The sequence below is a fragment of the Glycine max genome, chromosome 4, assembly GCF_000004515.6.
Source record: "Glycine max cultivar Williams 82 chromosome 4, Glycine_max_v4.0, whole genome shotgun sequence".
NCBI classification, from domain to species: Eukaryota; Viridiplantae; Streptophyta; class Magnoliopsida; order Fabales; family Fabaceae; genus Glycine; species Glycine max.
Genome location: NC_016091.4, coordinates 9,170,744 through 9,185,135, shown reverse-complemented (window position 1 = coordinate 9,185,135; position 14,392 = coordinate 9,170,744). Strand labels below are relative to the sequence as shown.

At 31.6% G+C, this 14,392-nt stretch overlaps 2 protein-coding genes and 1 long non-coding RNA gene across 3 annotated transcripts; 1 reads left to right on the top strand and 2 right to left on the bottom strand.

The window, feature by feature from the left end:
• Positions 1–270: 270 nt before the first annotated feature.
• Positions 271–1,344, bottom strand: LOC106798469 (uncharacterized). The gene is made up of 2 exons (XM_014775058.3): positions 1,151–1,344; positions 271–1,078 (listed from the first exon to the last, which is right to left on the bottom strand). Exons 1-2 carry the CDS (start codon positions 1,284–1,286, stop codon positions 369–371), a joined length of 846 nt encoding a protein of 281 aa, XP_014630544.1. The 5' UTR covers positions 1,287–1,344; the 3' UTR covers positions 271–368.
• Positions 1,345–1,685: 341 nt separating this feature from the next.
• Positions 1,686–5,187, bottom strand: LOC121174826 (uncharacterized). Its single transcript, XR_005891241.1, has 4 exons — positions 4,976–5,187; positions 3,520–3,605; positions 3,082–3,401; positions 1,686–2,257 (listed from the first exon to the last, which is right to left on the bottom strand). It is a non-coding gene; the product is annotated as an uncharacterized lncRNA (long non-coding RNA).
• A 276-nt stretch (positions 5,188–5,463) lies between these two features.
• Positions 5,464–6,692, top strand: LOC100810910 (protein PHOSPHATE-INDUCED 1). Its single transcript, XM_003522739.4, has one exon. The coding sequence runs from the start codon at positions 5,471–5,473 to the stop codon at positions 6,539–6,541; it is 1,071 nt and encodes a 356-aa protein (XP_003522787.4). The 5' UTR covers positions 5,464–5,470; the 3' UTR covers positions 6,542–6,692.
• The last annotated feature ends 7,700 nt before the right edge of the window (positions 6,693–14,392 follow it).

The window sequence follows — 14,392 nt, the reverse complement described above, 5'->3', positions numbered from 1 at the left end:
TAACAATCTTAGAACAATATACTTGTCCTTCATTTAACTGTCTTTGGGCATGGCGGTCACGATCAAAGAAGTACTTTTGACACCTACTATATGTTGATTTGACCAACGCTGTTATGGATATGTTGCGACAATCCTTCAATACCTTATTTATACATTCTGAGAGGTTCGTTGTTATGTGGCCATATCGACGTCCTTCTATATCATAAGCCAGGGTCCATTTTTCCTTTGAAATGCGATCAATCCATGTTGCTATGGCTGGACTCAGTTGACATAATTTTTCTAAATTTTGACAACAAAAAAATACGGTTGCAAGGAGTGTAGCATGCATGAAATTAGTTAGCAACAATAATTTTAAGTATACATGAAACTTAAATTAACGTGACCATGATAAATGAAATCTTACCCAATTTCTTCAACATTTCTTTTTGTTTGGCATTATTGAATTTGTGATTGAAATTGCTTGCTATGTGTCGGATGCAGTAAACATGATAAGCGTGGGGAGGTTGCCAACCAAGTGCTTCGTTAGCCACAACAGAATTTATACTCGCGTGACGATCAGATATGAGACAAATATCATTTTTATTTGTGACGTGTTCATGCAAGTGTGCCAAAAACCATGACCACGCTGTTAACGTCTCACCTTTGACCACGACGAATGCTAGAGGAAGGACACCACCGTTTCCATCTTGTGATGTGGCCATTAAGAGGGTCCCCCGGTATTTTCCGTACAAATGTGTGCCGTCAACTTGTATGATTGGCTTACAAAACTTAAAAGCCTCTTTACATTGACCAAAAGTCAAAAACACTCTATGAAACTGACAGTGTTCGCGACTAACCGTGTTCCCAACAATAAAATCGTCATGTAGTATTTGAAAATATGATCCAGGAGAATGATTTTGCATGTGTGTTAGCCACGACGAAAGCTTCGCATATGACTCTTCCCAATCGCCATATTCAAGTGCAATGGTTTTTTGCTTCGCCAACCAAGCTTTTTTGTACGACACCTTGTAGGCAAATTCACTGTTAATCCTCTCTTGAATTAAAGAAACTTTTTTTGATGGATCTTCTCTGATCATGCCTGTTAATAGAATAGCAAAATTAAAATGACAATTAACGCAAAAGTAGCATAATATGAACATAAAATTCGTACCTACTACACAAGTGGCAATTAAATCTGAATCAAGCTTTTCGTGATCTTGTATCATGGTCATATTGAGACATGTATGTGGTCCACCCCATTGTGTGACTTTCCATGAATTAGTTATTTTAGATAAAATTGCCCTCATATAGAACGGGCAAGGACACTCTGCGCTGTTATTCAAGCAACAAACAATATACTTGTTCGATTTGCTTTCAACAACTTTGAAAGTTTGATGCACCTTCATAACATATTGTTTCAGTGCATTTTTTACCGCATCTTTACTATCAAAATCCATGCCAACATATAATTCTTGTCCAACATTAAAACTTGATGGCATCTCCAAACCACAAATGTCTTCCTCATCAGGATGACTCCAATTGATATTGTTATAATGCAAAGCATCATTCCAAAATGGATTTTCAATTCGTTGTACACCTAATAGTTAAAAAAAAATAATCAAATCATACTTATTTAACATTAAATACAATTGACATCAAATGATAAATGTATTTACCTATTTTTATATTTAATAAATTATACCTTCTGCTGGGTGAACAATTCTTACTGGTTGAATCATGTCGGTGACTTCATTTTCAGTATCAGATATACCGTCAACACTATCATCTTCGTCTAAAGACTCTTCAACGTATGAGTTAGACACAAGATAATCATCATCATCATCATCTTCATCACCATGTAAGTTGCTCACATTTGTTGGCGGTTGCGCCTCATAATTAGATAAATTATTTCCGCATGATGTAAGAGAATTTGCAGAATGAAACATAGAACCACCAGTCACATCCTTTTCTATGTACAATTCCAAAACTGACATTTGATTTTGTTGTTGAAAACTTTCGAGCATGGTTTCAATATCTTCATCATCACAAATTTGCAAAGCAACATATTTTCCAGAAACTAAAAATTTACAACTGATAGCAGAAATAATTTCATTATTTTCTAACTTTACCTTATCTCCAATTTTTTTTCAAAGCATTGAAACTAATTCCACGTTTAATCTGAATCATTTTTTTACTGCCTTCAAAGATTACACCATGAGTCTCTTCATATACTCTTCCATTGAAATACAAGATTGTTATAACCAAATTCATCATATACCTGCAAAAATAATATTATAAATAATTAATCATAACAATAATAAATTGAAATTAAATTAATCTAATAACAAAAAACGTCTTTAGTGAAACTTCAAATTAAAACTTTGTTCTAACAAAAAATTAATTACTTCAAATAAATATCATGTTAGAAATTTAAAAAACTTATACGCTTTCAAAGTAGAAATTTTAAAGGCACATCAAACCATTAACAACATTGCTATTATAATTAATTAATTTTAAAAATAATAACTTCAAAATAAATAAATCTAATTAAAAAAAATACTACACTCATACCTCAGATTATAAATTTATTGTAACAAAAAATTAATTATATCATGCACAAACTTAAAAAACTTGTACGCTTTGAAACTACAAATTTTAAAGGCAGAATATGAAACCTTCAAACTACACATTTTAGTTGCTATTATAAATAATTAATGTTAACATTAATAACATCAAACTAAACAAATTTAATTAAAAAAAATACTCAAAACTCAAATTTTATTTCAAACTTAAAATAAATAAAATAAAACAATGCCAGAAAAATTAATAAATAAAATTAATGTCAGTTGAAACTCAAAAATAATTACTTTAAATAAATAAAAACAATACCAAAGAAGAAAAATATTACTGATTGATTCAGAGATGAACTTTAAAAATACAAACACTCAATACTCAATACTCAGAAATGTTAAGCCAAAGCTTTCTCAGAAATTTTTAAACCAAACCCGTGAGTGCTCAACACTTAATATTCAATACTCAGAAATTTTAAAGCAAAACTTTCTCAGAAATTTTTAAACCGAAAACGCAGCTATATATGCACACCTATATCGCCAATACCATTGGCGGATATAAGCTCGTCTCGCAAGCAGTGTTGGCGAGACCATCCTGCTCACCTGCACCCTGCACTGCTACTCTGAAGCATGCATAGCCTGCCTCCTGCCATGCATAGCCTGCCTCACCTGTCTCGTCAAGCACGTTGCTCAAGCCAAGTCGCCAATGAGAGTAGCGAGAACTTGCCACACCAAACTCGCCAGCTCCACTGGCGATATCCACACCGAACTCGCCAGCTCCATTGGCAGTATCAAGCCACGTGTTAAGGGCTTGTGTATCTCGCCATTCATGTTGACGATACACTTGCATGGCTACGTAAAAAACAGACCCAGCTTGAAAATAGTTTTGGAACAGACTTATATTAAAAATAAGTTTGTAAAACTAACCCAATTAGATCAAAATGCCCGGATTAGCCAATAAGGAACATACCTCCCTAACAGTAACAGGTACAGGGACAGGTTGAGTGGTCTTGCCCCAATAAAGAGAAGAAAGAGGCTGCAATTCTGGAGTTAATGCTGCCTCGCGATTTAAGATTGCAATACAAATTGGTACTAGTAGCATTAGTCAATATTCACACCAAAAAAAAAAAAAAGTAGCAGTAGGTTGGAGCAATTGACATTTGAGAGTAACAAAGTAGCAATGTTTAAAGTGTTGACCACTATCCCAATTTTAGTTTATCATTCTAACAAAAACATACATGTCAATTTGGCCTAAAATTGACAAATTAACCGATGAAATTTTTGAAAATTATTTTTTAACTGAAAATGTTAAAGTTAGTTTATTAAACTAAGAATTTTACTAAATTTTTCTGTTAAACTAGTAGATAGTAAACAGTTTAAATATTTGTTGATTAAAGACCATATATTATATTGAAAATTTTAAATAAATAATGCAGTATTAAAGAATTTTTTTCATTAAAATAATTAGTGTAACATAAAGGAGGCAATATTATAAAATATCATAATTAAAATACATATTTTTATTGAAATGAAGAGATATTTTTAGAAAAAATAAAATGAAACCCTACACTGTAGTTATAAAAATATGATTATGAAGATAATCGAACACTATGATTGAGAAGTATTTGTCCAATTCCAGAAATAATGTATGTGGACACAGCACAGTATAGAAAAATGTGATTTGCATAGCTTTCGGCAAACCATTTCAAATTCAAAGAATTAGCTGCTGAACTCTGCAAGAGAACAAATATCTTTCATGGGGTTGTCCCACATTCAGCTTTCTGCAAAAATATCTCATCTAACTTATAAAGAATGTTCTGAAACTTGCTTTCTTTGCTTAGCCGCATCACATACATTTTTGTCCTTTTTGGCCATTTTCCGAAAAATAAAATTATGCTTTTTGGAAGGGAGAGGGTCCTTTTATATGCTTTTTTTCCACCCTAGATTTTTACATTCTTGTCTTTTTGGTAAAATAAGTATTCGTAGACATTTCATTATTCTTTTAATTTTGATTTTAATTAATTAATTTGTTTTTAAAATAAATTAATACTTTTAGGCTGTAATTAATTTTTTTTCTATAAGGTTGCATATCAAATTAAAATCTATCCAAGGCTTAGTATTACATTATTGGATTACCTTATCTTTTTCTGTCAAAAAAAAATAGATTAACTTATCTCTTATATCCTGCTCAATTCGGCATGCTAAACAAGTTTTATATTTTAATGTTCTAATTATTTGTGTGTAAAAAAAAAAAAAACTCATGAAGTATATTCACATGCATAAACCACAATAGGAAAAGTATTACAGTACATGTTTGGATGGTTTTCAATAAATGCAAAATCAATTATGTAATGAAATGATTTGTACATGTGATTATACATAATCTTTCATCAATATGTAGAAAAGTGATTAAGAACAAATCTTACCAAATTGCCCACAGGAAGTAACAAATGCAAGTAATAGAAAACTCTAACAAAGTTGTACCGAAAACATGAAGTGTTCCTGAAGTTATGAAGCAGATCAAGCAGAAATTCCGTGAAAACACAATGCCTGCCCCCTCATGACCAGTCAGTCTGGTTTGTCTTGTCTTGTCTTGTCTTAATCCGGTGTTGTTTGTCTGTGTTCGCCTTAGCTGGCCATGTCCTCTTCGAATACGACATACGGAGTATATTTACAATTTCTTAATTATATACCGTATCTCTCATAGTATTTGAAAGATGATCATTATTCGTATTTTTAAATTATGTTCGAGTATAGCTAGTACTATAGTAGTATTATACAGCTAATAAAGAATACGGTGGAAACATGAAAACGCGCCGCACAAACGTCAAATCAATGAACATTAGAATCTAAAAGAGCAACGCGTTAATGCGTTATCAAGCTGGCACCTTTCACTCCACCTTAATTTGACTTCCTACTATATGGCTCTTTCCTTACACCTTCTTCCTTCTCAATTTTCCAATTCCCTTCCCTACCTATATATATACACCTGTTCCTACATCCCTCTTCTCCACAACCTACTTGCTTTCATTTACACAAAATCATCAATGGCAATGGCCTCTCTTGCATCCTCAAGTGTTCTTTTGAACCTCTTGTTCATCGTTTCTGCGCTCCATTTGGGAGCAGCAGCAGCAAGAATTCTGAGTGAAAAGGAGGACCAACAACAGTTGCAGTTCCAATACCACAAAGGCCCTCTTCTCAGCGGCAATATCTCTGTCAATCTCATATGGTACGGTAGCTTCAAGCCTTCCCAGCGAGCCATCATCTCCGATTTCATCACCTCCCTTTCCTCTTCTCCAAAATCCACAGCCCAACCATCCGTCGCCACGTGGTGGAAAGGCACTGAAAAATACTACCAACTCATCAAGTCGGCACCAAAACCCAGCCTCACCCTCGCTCTCGGTGCCCAAATCCTCGACGAGAACTACTCCCTTGGAAAATCACTCACCACCGACAACATCGTTAGTTTAGCATCCAAGGGTGCTCCCAATGACGCCATCAACGTTGTTCTAACATTCTCGGACGTAACCGTTGAGGGGTTCTGTTCCAGTAGGTGCGGGACTCACGGCTCCTCGGTGGGCCATGGCAAGTTGGCTTACGTGTGGGTGGGGAACTCGGAGACGCAGTGCCCGGGCCAATGCGCATGGCCCTTCCACCAGCCCATTTACGGCCCACAGAGCCCACCATTGGTAGCGCCCAACAACGACGTGGGCCTGGATGGAATGGTCATCAACGTGGCCACCCTATTGGCCGGGACCGTTACAAACCCTTGGGGGAATGGCTACTTCCAAGGACCCAAAGAGGCTCCTCTCGAAGCCGCTTCCGCTTGCACAGGGCTGTACGGCAAGGGCGCTTACCCTGGCTACGCTGGGGAACTCTTGCTGGACCCCACTACCGCCGCTAGCTACAATGCTAACGCCGTCAATCACCGCAAATATTTGTTGCCGGCACTCTTTGACCCTACCACTTCAGCTTGTTCTACTCTGCCGTAACTCTAAAACTCGGGTGCTTAGCTTCTATGTTAGGGCTACACTATCACCCAAGAGATTCTTTTATTTGTTGTTTATCTGGATGAATAAATATACAATGTTCAATGTACAAAGCAAAACATATAGTATATATATATGAATTGAATTATTGGTATTTCTAGTCTTCAACAACACACGCATGGTCTATAACTATAACTATATCTATAACTATATATATATATATATATATATATATATATATATCAAAATGTTTCTCGCGAGGTAAACGACAAAAGGTTAATAAGTTTGCATCTAACTTAACTAATCCAAAATTTAAAACTACATTTGATCTAAATGAGAGAAATAGAGTAGATAAAAATAAAAGAGATAATTTAAAGAAAGAGAAATGGTGTAGTAATAAAATTGAATGTTGTGTTGTTTGAATTGAGAGAAATATGTAAGAAATATAGTGAAAAGAAAATGGTTTAATTTTAAAATGACACTTGCGTCTTTTTAATTTGAAAAAGTTTATGGTCTTTCAACTTTTGTTGGAATGAAGAAGACTTTACATTATAAATTTCATGAATTTCATGGACACACTGATACAACAACACGTGGAGCCCATCTGATTGAGAGTTAATTCTCTCATGTTTTTTGTTGTAACAAACACTCCCCCATCATTTTTGCCCGAGGCATTTTATTTTAATCGTCAAAATCAAACACAACCTAAAACGACAAGTTTAGATGTTTTTTGTTAAGGCAACGCATTTTTTCAGGGTACAATGAATGCATTCCATAATCTAATAATATTTTAATTAGTTTTATTAATTAATAGGAGTAATCTTCTATATATACTTATTATTGATGTGATTTGGTGCGATGTAAGAATTAGGGATGAATTTTCCATCATAAATGTCTTTGAATTTAGTTGTTATTTCATAGTGAGTGAGAGAGCAAAGCTAACTGATTCATTGGACAAATGTCCTTTTATAAACATTATGGATCTTGCCCCACACATATTTTATCTTGTAGAGTGCTTTTAGGTCTTTCTTGTAATGGGCCGGTCCATAACCTTGCGTATATCATAACAATTATTACAAAGGATTGTTTGAGTATTTAATTTTAATTTGTTTTAAATACATTATCATTATTTAATTGAATAAAAGTATAAAGAGAAAAATTTATACTTTTTGGTTATAAGTATTTTTAGAAACCTATCCAGTTCCGTTTTATAACTCAACTTCTTCCTATATAAAAAACTTACCAATTGCAATGGAGTATCTTCATATTCTTTCTTTCCCTTCATTGCTCCCCCGCCCAATTGATGTTTGCACCTTGACACTTATGTCTCCTACCTCCTCATCCCCCCACCCCCCCAGTTTCATTAATTATTTAATAGATTGAGCTGTTATCTAGCTATTTAGCTTTTTCTTAGATTTGCTTTACCTTTTATTAAAAATAAGCTATTGTCTTATTAAAGAGTGAAAGGTTTTATTTAAATATTGATACAATTTTCGATCATTATGAGTTTTTAACGTTCATCATACCGGTTGGCAATTTTGACCATACGAGTTAAAAATTTAATTATAAAAATAGTTACACATTTGAGCATCATTATAAGTTTTTTTAGAACTATAAGAGTGGTTGAAGTACCAAGTAAGAAAACTTAAATTTAATAAACGAGTTATCGTCACATTGGCTTTAAAATTGGAAAAAAGTATTTTATAGGGAGGTCGAACCTCAAATTCTCACATTTCTAATATAGTTTGAAAATTTAATAAACTACTATCTATCATAAATTTATTGCCTTTTACAATATTAAACATCTTTAAAGTTATATAAATTGTGATTTTTATTTTATCACTACTAGGAAATTGTCAATTAGCCACCAAAAATGTCAGTCACAAACTGTGACCCATTAGCCATAATTGATTACATAAATTATCATTTGTACAACTTAATGACTCATTTTGGGATTGAAGTACTCGGTGGTGACATATGTGCTCGCAAATTTGGTGGCAAAATGATTAAAATTTTTAATTTTTTTAAAACCTAATGACTGATTTTGCGACTGACATTTTATTTGTCTCGGTGAATGATTAAATTCGGTCGCTAATACTTGGAAATAGCGACTCATTGTGTTTCGGTTCTTGGTCAGTAACAGAGTATATTTCAGTCACTACTTTATTCGCTATGAATTTTCAAATGGCCACCAAAAAGGATTCGGTCGCTAAAAGCTACGGAGTTCTTATCAATTTAGCCACTGACATTATTTCGATCGCTATTTCAATATTAATATTTCATTATTCATTTAATTATTATTATCAATATTTAATTATATATTTCATATATAATTAAAATGTGAATAATAATAATAACATAACCATAAAATATTTATTTTAAACTTTTCATTTTTTTTTCATTTTTTTTAAAAAGACCTAACATAAAAACGAAAAAGTCTTACAATGATGTTTTTTTTTAAATAAAGGCACTTTACATGTTGGTATGTTAATAGAGGTTAAACACTATTTATATAATTAAAATTATAAATAATAATGAATTTATAATATTTTTTGGAACAAAATAAACCTAAAAATATAAAAAAATATTTAACACATATTATAAATAACAAAAAAATAAGAATATAAATTTAGAAATATAATATGACCCAATAAGGTTCAAGTATAATATTAATGATTTATTAAGCCCAATAAGATCCAATTATAAAACTAGTGATTCACTAAAATCCAATAAGACCTAAGTGCAAAACTAATAATTGACAAAGTCCAATAAGGCTTAAATATAAAACTAATGATTGAGCAAAACTCAATAAGACTCTAGCACATTATTGATGTTTGATTATGATTCTATAAGGTTCAAGTATAACACTTATGATTAACTAAGACTCGATAAGGTTCAAGTATAACATTGATGATTAACCAAGATTCAAGAATAAAACTAATAATTGACCAAAACTCAATAAGACCAAAGTGAAATATTGATAATTGATTATGACTCTATAAAGTTCAAGTGTAACACTTATGATTAATTAAGACTTGAGTATAACATTGATGATTGATCAACGCCCAATAAGGTCCAAGTATAAAACTAATGATTGATCAAGGTTCAATAAAGGTAAAATGCAACATTGAAGATTTACCAAAGCCCAATAAAACCCAAGTGTGACTGTAGTGATTGATTATGACTTAATAAGACCAAAATGTAACACTAATGATTAATTATGACCCAATTAGAGTCAAGTGTAACACTTGTGATTGACTAAGGTCCAAGTATAAGGTCAAAGCCTTAGGGTAACATTGATGATTAATTAAGGTCCAATAAGGTATATGTGCAACATTGATGATTGATCAAGGCCCAACAAGACTTAGGTGTAGTATTGATGATTGATCATGCCTCAATATGGCCAAAATGTAAAACTAATGATTGATAAAGGTTCAATAAGATCCAAGTGTAACACTTATGATTGACTAAGGTCTAATAAGATCCAAGTACAACACTAATGATTTACCAAGGCCCAATAAGGCCTAAGTATAAAATTAATGATTGATCAAGGCTAAATAAGATTAAAGTGAAATACTAATAATTGATTATGACCCAATAAGACCCAATTGTAACACTGATGATTAACAAAAACTTAATAAGGTCCAAGTATAAAACTAATGATTGATCAAGATCCAATAAGGCTCAAATGCAACTTTGTTGATTGACTAGAGTCCAATAAGACTCCAGTGTAACACTGATGATTGATTATAATCCAATAGGATCCAAATATAACACTAATGATTGATTATAATCCAATAAGACTCAATTATAACAATGATGAATGATCAAGGTCCAATAAGGTCAAGATAAAACTAATGATTAATCAAGATCCAATAAGTTTAAAGTGCAAAATTAATGATTGATTAAGACCCAATAAGACTTAATTGTAACACTAATGATTGACCAAAAAGTATAAAACTAATGATTAATTAAACCTGAATATAAAACTAATGATTGATCAATACCATACATAACTTTTAAACTCTAATATTAATGGAAAAGTTTTTTTGACACTCAACATCAATTGATAACTTGAGACATATAGCGATAGAAGAGAGAGAAATATTGAAATGATATATGATGTGATGTTATAAGAAGAAAGAAATGATAAAAAATAAAAATTATTGGTCGCGTGTTTAAAATAAAAGTTTGTTAAAATATCACCCCTCTAGATTAATAACATAAGAACATCCTAAAAACTAAAAATCCAAGAAAAAGTAAAAAGGATTGATCAGCAAATACTGCTAGTATATGTTTTGACATTATGATTTCGCGTGTCGCGATTGAATCCCTCATCTCAATCAACACAACCAACCAACTAGATGGAAAATAGTAAATGTACATGGCAGAACCATCTCTACTTCTTGCGCTACCCACCTATAAACCAGTGAATATCGGTCCATGCCTGAAACCAACATTGAATTTGAGCGACAATTCTCCAATGCATGCATGAGTTAGCACCTGACATGCTTGGTTGAGATTGTATTTGATTACATTCATCAACGAAAAATCGTTCAGCAATAACCACTTGAATAGGAAAGCCATCACAGCTTAGGTCTACCTCGGCATATGTCCCAGGCTTGCAACATTTACTTTCGGTTTTATGTTTCGTACCACCTTTTCCATTCCCATTAACACAGCCCTACCCAAGTTGCAACACGTAATTAACAACCACCACGTTATGCTGGTCATCCTTCAACTACCATTTTCCACTTCCGCGTTTAGTTATCGTACCTATGCTCATGTGAGTGATTACACCATTAACTTGTTCTTATCCCTTACAAATTAATTAGCTATTCAATATGGTCAGACTTTTTCAATTCACTATTCTATTTACTTTAATTTGTAACTTAATTTCAAAATAACTTACAATAACTGATCGTTGAGATGACAAACAGTATTTCGATTGCTTACGAAGAAAGTGTGGGTTTGAATTAATCACAAGAAAGCAACTTCTAGCTAGGCACTATGCGGATGCTGCACAATCGGAAAGAAATGGATTTCCTATATTCACACATGTTCATGAATAGAAACTGGTGAATGAAGATCCAATAAATCAAATTTTGAATGTGTAATTTTTTAAGTTGGATTTGTAAGATAAAATGAGTCATCTAATCCTTATTAATTTAACCGTTCATTGGCTGAATACGTGTGTGTTGGAGAGCCTAACCATGAATTTAAGGAATCTCACACAATCCTCATTGTGTCGACAGTCCAACAGGGAGTAGTCTCGCAAAGGAATTCAAATGACCCAAAATCGATCATAAAAAATATCTCACAATTTCTAAAGAAAAAAGGACTTAAAGTAAGACTTCCTTGTACGAAAAAAAATAGGCTTAATCCATATTGGACATGATTCATTTACGCAACAAAATTTATGAATCAAATAAAAATGATTCCCAATTATAATTTAAAATTATACTTGAAAAAACTAGTTATAACTGAAGTGTGAAAAAACTAGTTGAGAGATGAAACATTAGCTTATAAAATTATAAGTATTAGGTAAAAACAATGGTATCTGAAAAGTATAAAATAATAAAATTATTATTTATTTTAAAAAGGTAATAAGAAAATTTAATAAATGAATCGAGGATAAAAATAAAATAAAATATATAAAAACTAGAAATTAGAACTATTGTTTTAAAAAATACTATTTCAAGTAATATTTTAAAAAATAATAAAAATTATTAAAAAAACTTATTTATTGTACAATCAAATAAACTTTTTAATTAGTGAAAAAATTTAAAAATTAACTAAAATATCTTATCGATGATAGCTTATGTGGGTAGGAGTAGCAAGTGGGAGTCCAGATTTAGGGTTAATTCTCCCTGTTCTACCTCAAAATGTCTTTTTTTTTTTTTTTTATGAAGACATCAAACTGTCAGTTAAATAAAACGGCCCATTTAATTTAATAACAAAATAAATATTTACTCGTATTATTTTGTAAAATAATATATCTATTCGAAACGGAATTGTTTTTGGTAGAATGCAAAACGGAAATTGACATTTCAATATTTCATAATTTAAGATTTATCATAACCATGGTTCTAATTTATATAAAATGATATACTGTATTAAATATGAAAAATATGATTGATTAATCGAAGACAAACTTTTAATGTCTTATTAGATGAAAAATTATTGGGTGATCTTAACTATCATAGTTCCTTTTATATAATTTTTACATGAAACATAATTATATATTACTAATTTTTTTTTCTTAAATTATAAAATTTGAATATATATTATGTAGACATTGATTGAAATCTATCACAAACAGAAGGTAGTCGAACATCGCCTAATAAGTTTTTCTAATTATAAAATGGATTTAAAATTTTACTAGAAAAAAGTGCGTAGAGTAGGGTGATTTTGTGTGTGTGTGTGTGTGAACTAAAGATACTTTCAGGGCAATAATGACTATTCATTTTAAAATATAAAGATCTCTAAAACAAGGTTTATCAATCTTAACAAAAAGATTCAGCAAAAAAAATCTATCTTAACGAAATATTTAATTTTATGCATATGAGTGGAAATCAAATTATATAAAATCAACATATTTTTTTTAAAAAAAAAAACTATTTATCTACTGAATTAGACTTTATTGATAGGTGGGGAGCATTATTTTGAAAGGTATGGAGCATGGGTAGGGTTGAGGATAACACCCTTCTCCACGGCTGCACGTACACCCAATTGCCAAATCCAAAATCAAAGGGAAAGACATTAATGTGTTCATCAGGTATATATGGATGCCTCCGCAAGGCAAGGGAGGGCCATTTTTCGTAGGCATTTGTATCTTGCGCTGTTGGTTTGGATTTCATTAATCTGCCAATTTATTATAGGCGCACCAAAATACCAACCATGTAGAAAAGCAAATAATGCATATGTTAATCCACAAGGTGTTGTTCCGTGATAACCAGAGATCGATACAAATGTATAAAAAAAACGACTTTTTAAAAACGCACGTTGTAAATAGCTGGTCTATGGCTCGCAAAAAAGTGACTTTTCTTGACGTTGAAATGCTAACAATTTTATATAAAAGTTGCGATTGTGGCTATTTAGTGCTGTTTTTTATTATTATTATTAATCCGCGTTGCCAGTTTCAATGTGGGGCTATTATTTTCTGTCACCAAATTTTATTTAGTTTGCCTTCAGGTTTCTGCTTAATTGATGCAAATGTAATTCCTGAGACCGAATGGTTGGGTACCTCACGCGGTAACTCAATAATATTTTATAACATTTTTCCTTAATTTCTTATATATATAAATTAAAACAAATCTTCTAAACTGAACAATATATTTTAGCTAAAAAATGAAAATATAATTGTTTGTTTGAGAGAATTGAATGAAGTTTAACAATTGCATATCAATCAATAGTTTTTTAATATATATATAGTACTGTTATCATAATACACTTAGTGTCCTATGGTTATCCCATTTTTAGACCTAGGCGGTAAAATTAAGGAAGAGAATGACAGGAAAAAAAAAAGGAGAGAGATATATTGATAGTAGTATAATACTATGATGGAAGAAAGTAAAAATAAAAATAAAGCTATTTTAATGATATGAATGTTAAGGTCAAGTTCGAGACATACTGTGCAGAAGCCATAAATATGAACCTAGACTTGAGCTGTCAGTTTTTATTGACACCTCTTCCATTTTGAATTGATATGTAATTATTCCAACCACCGAAAAGCAATCTTTCTAGCTAGGAAACAAAGAAATTCACGTATAATTAGGCATTTATAAGTTAAACAAGTGACAAGTATACTTAGGAATTTCTAAGTTAATTTTGTTATTATATATAAGTTAAATA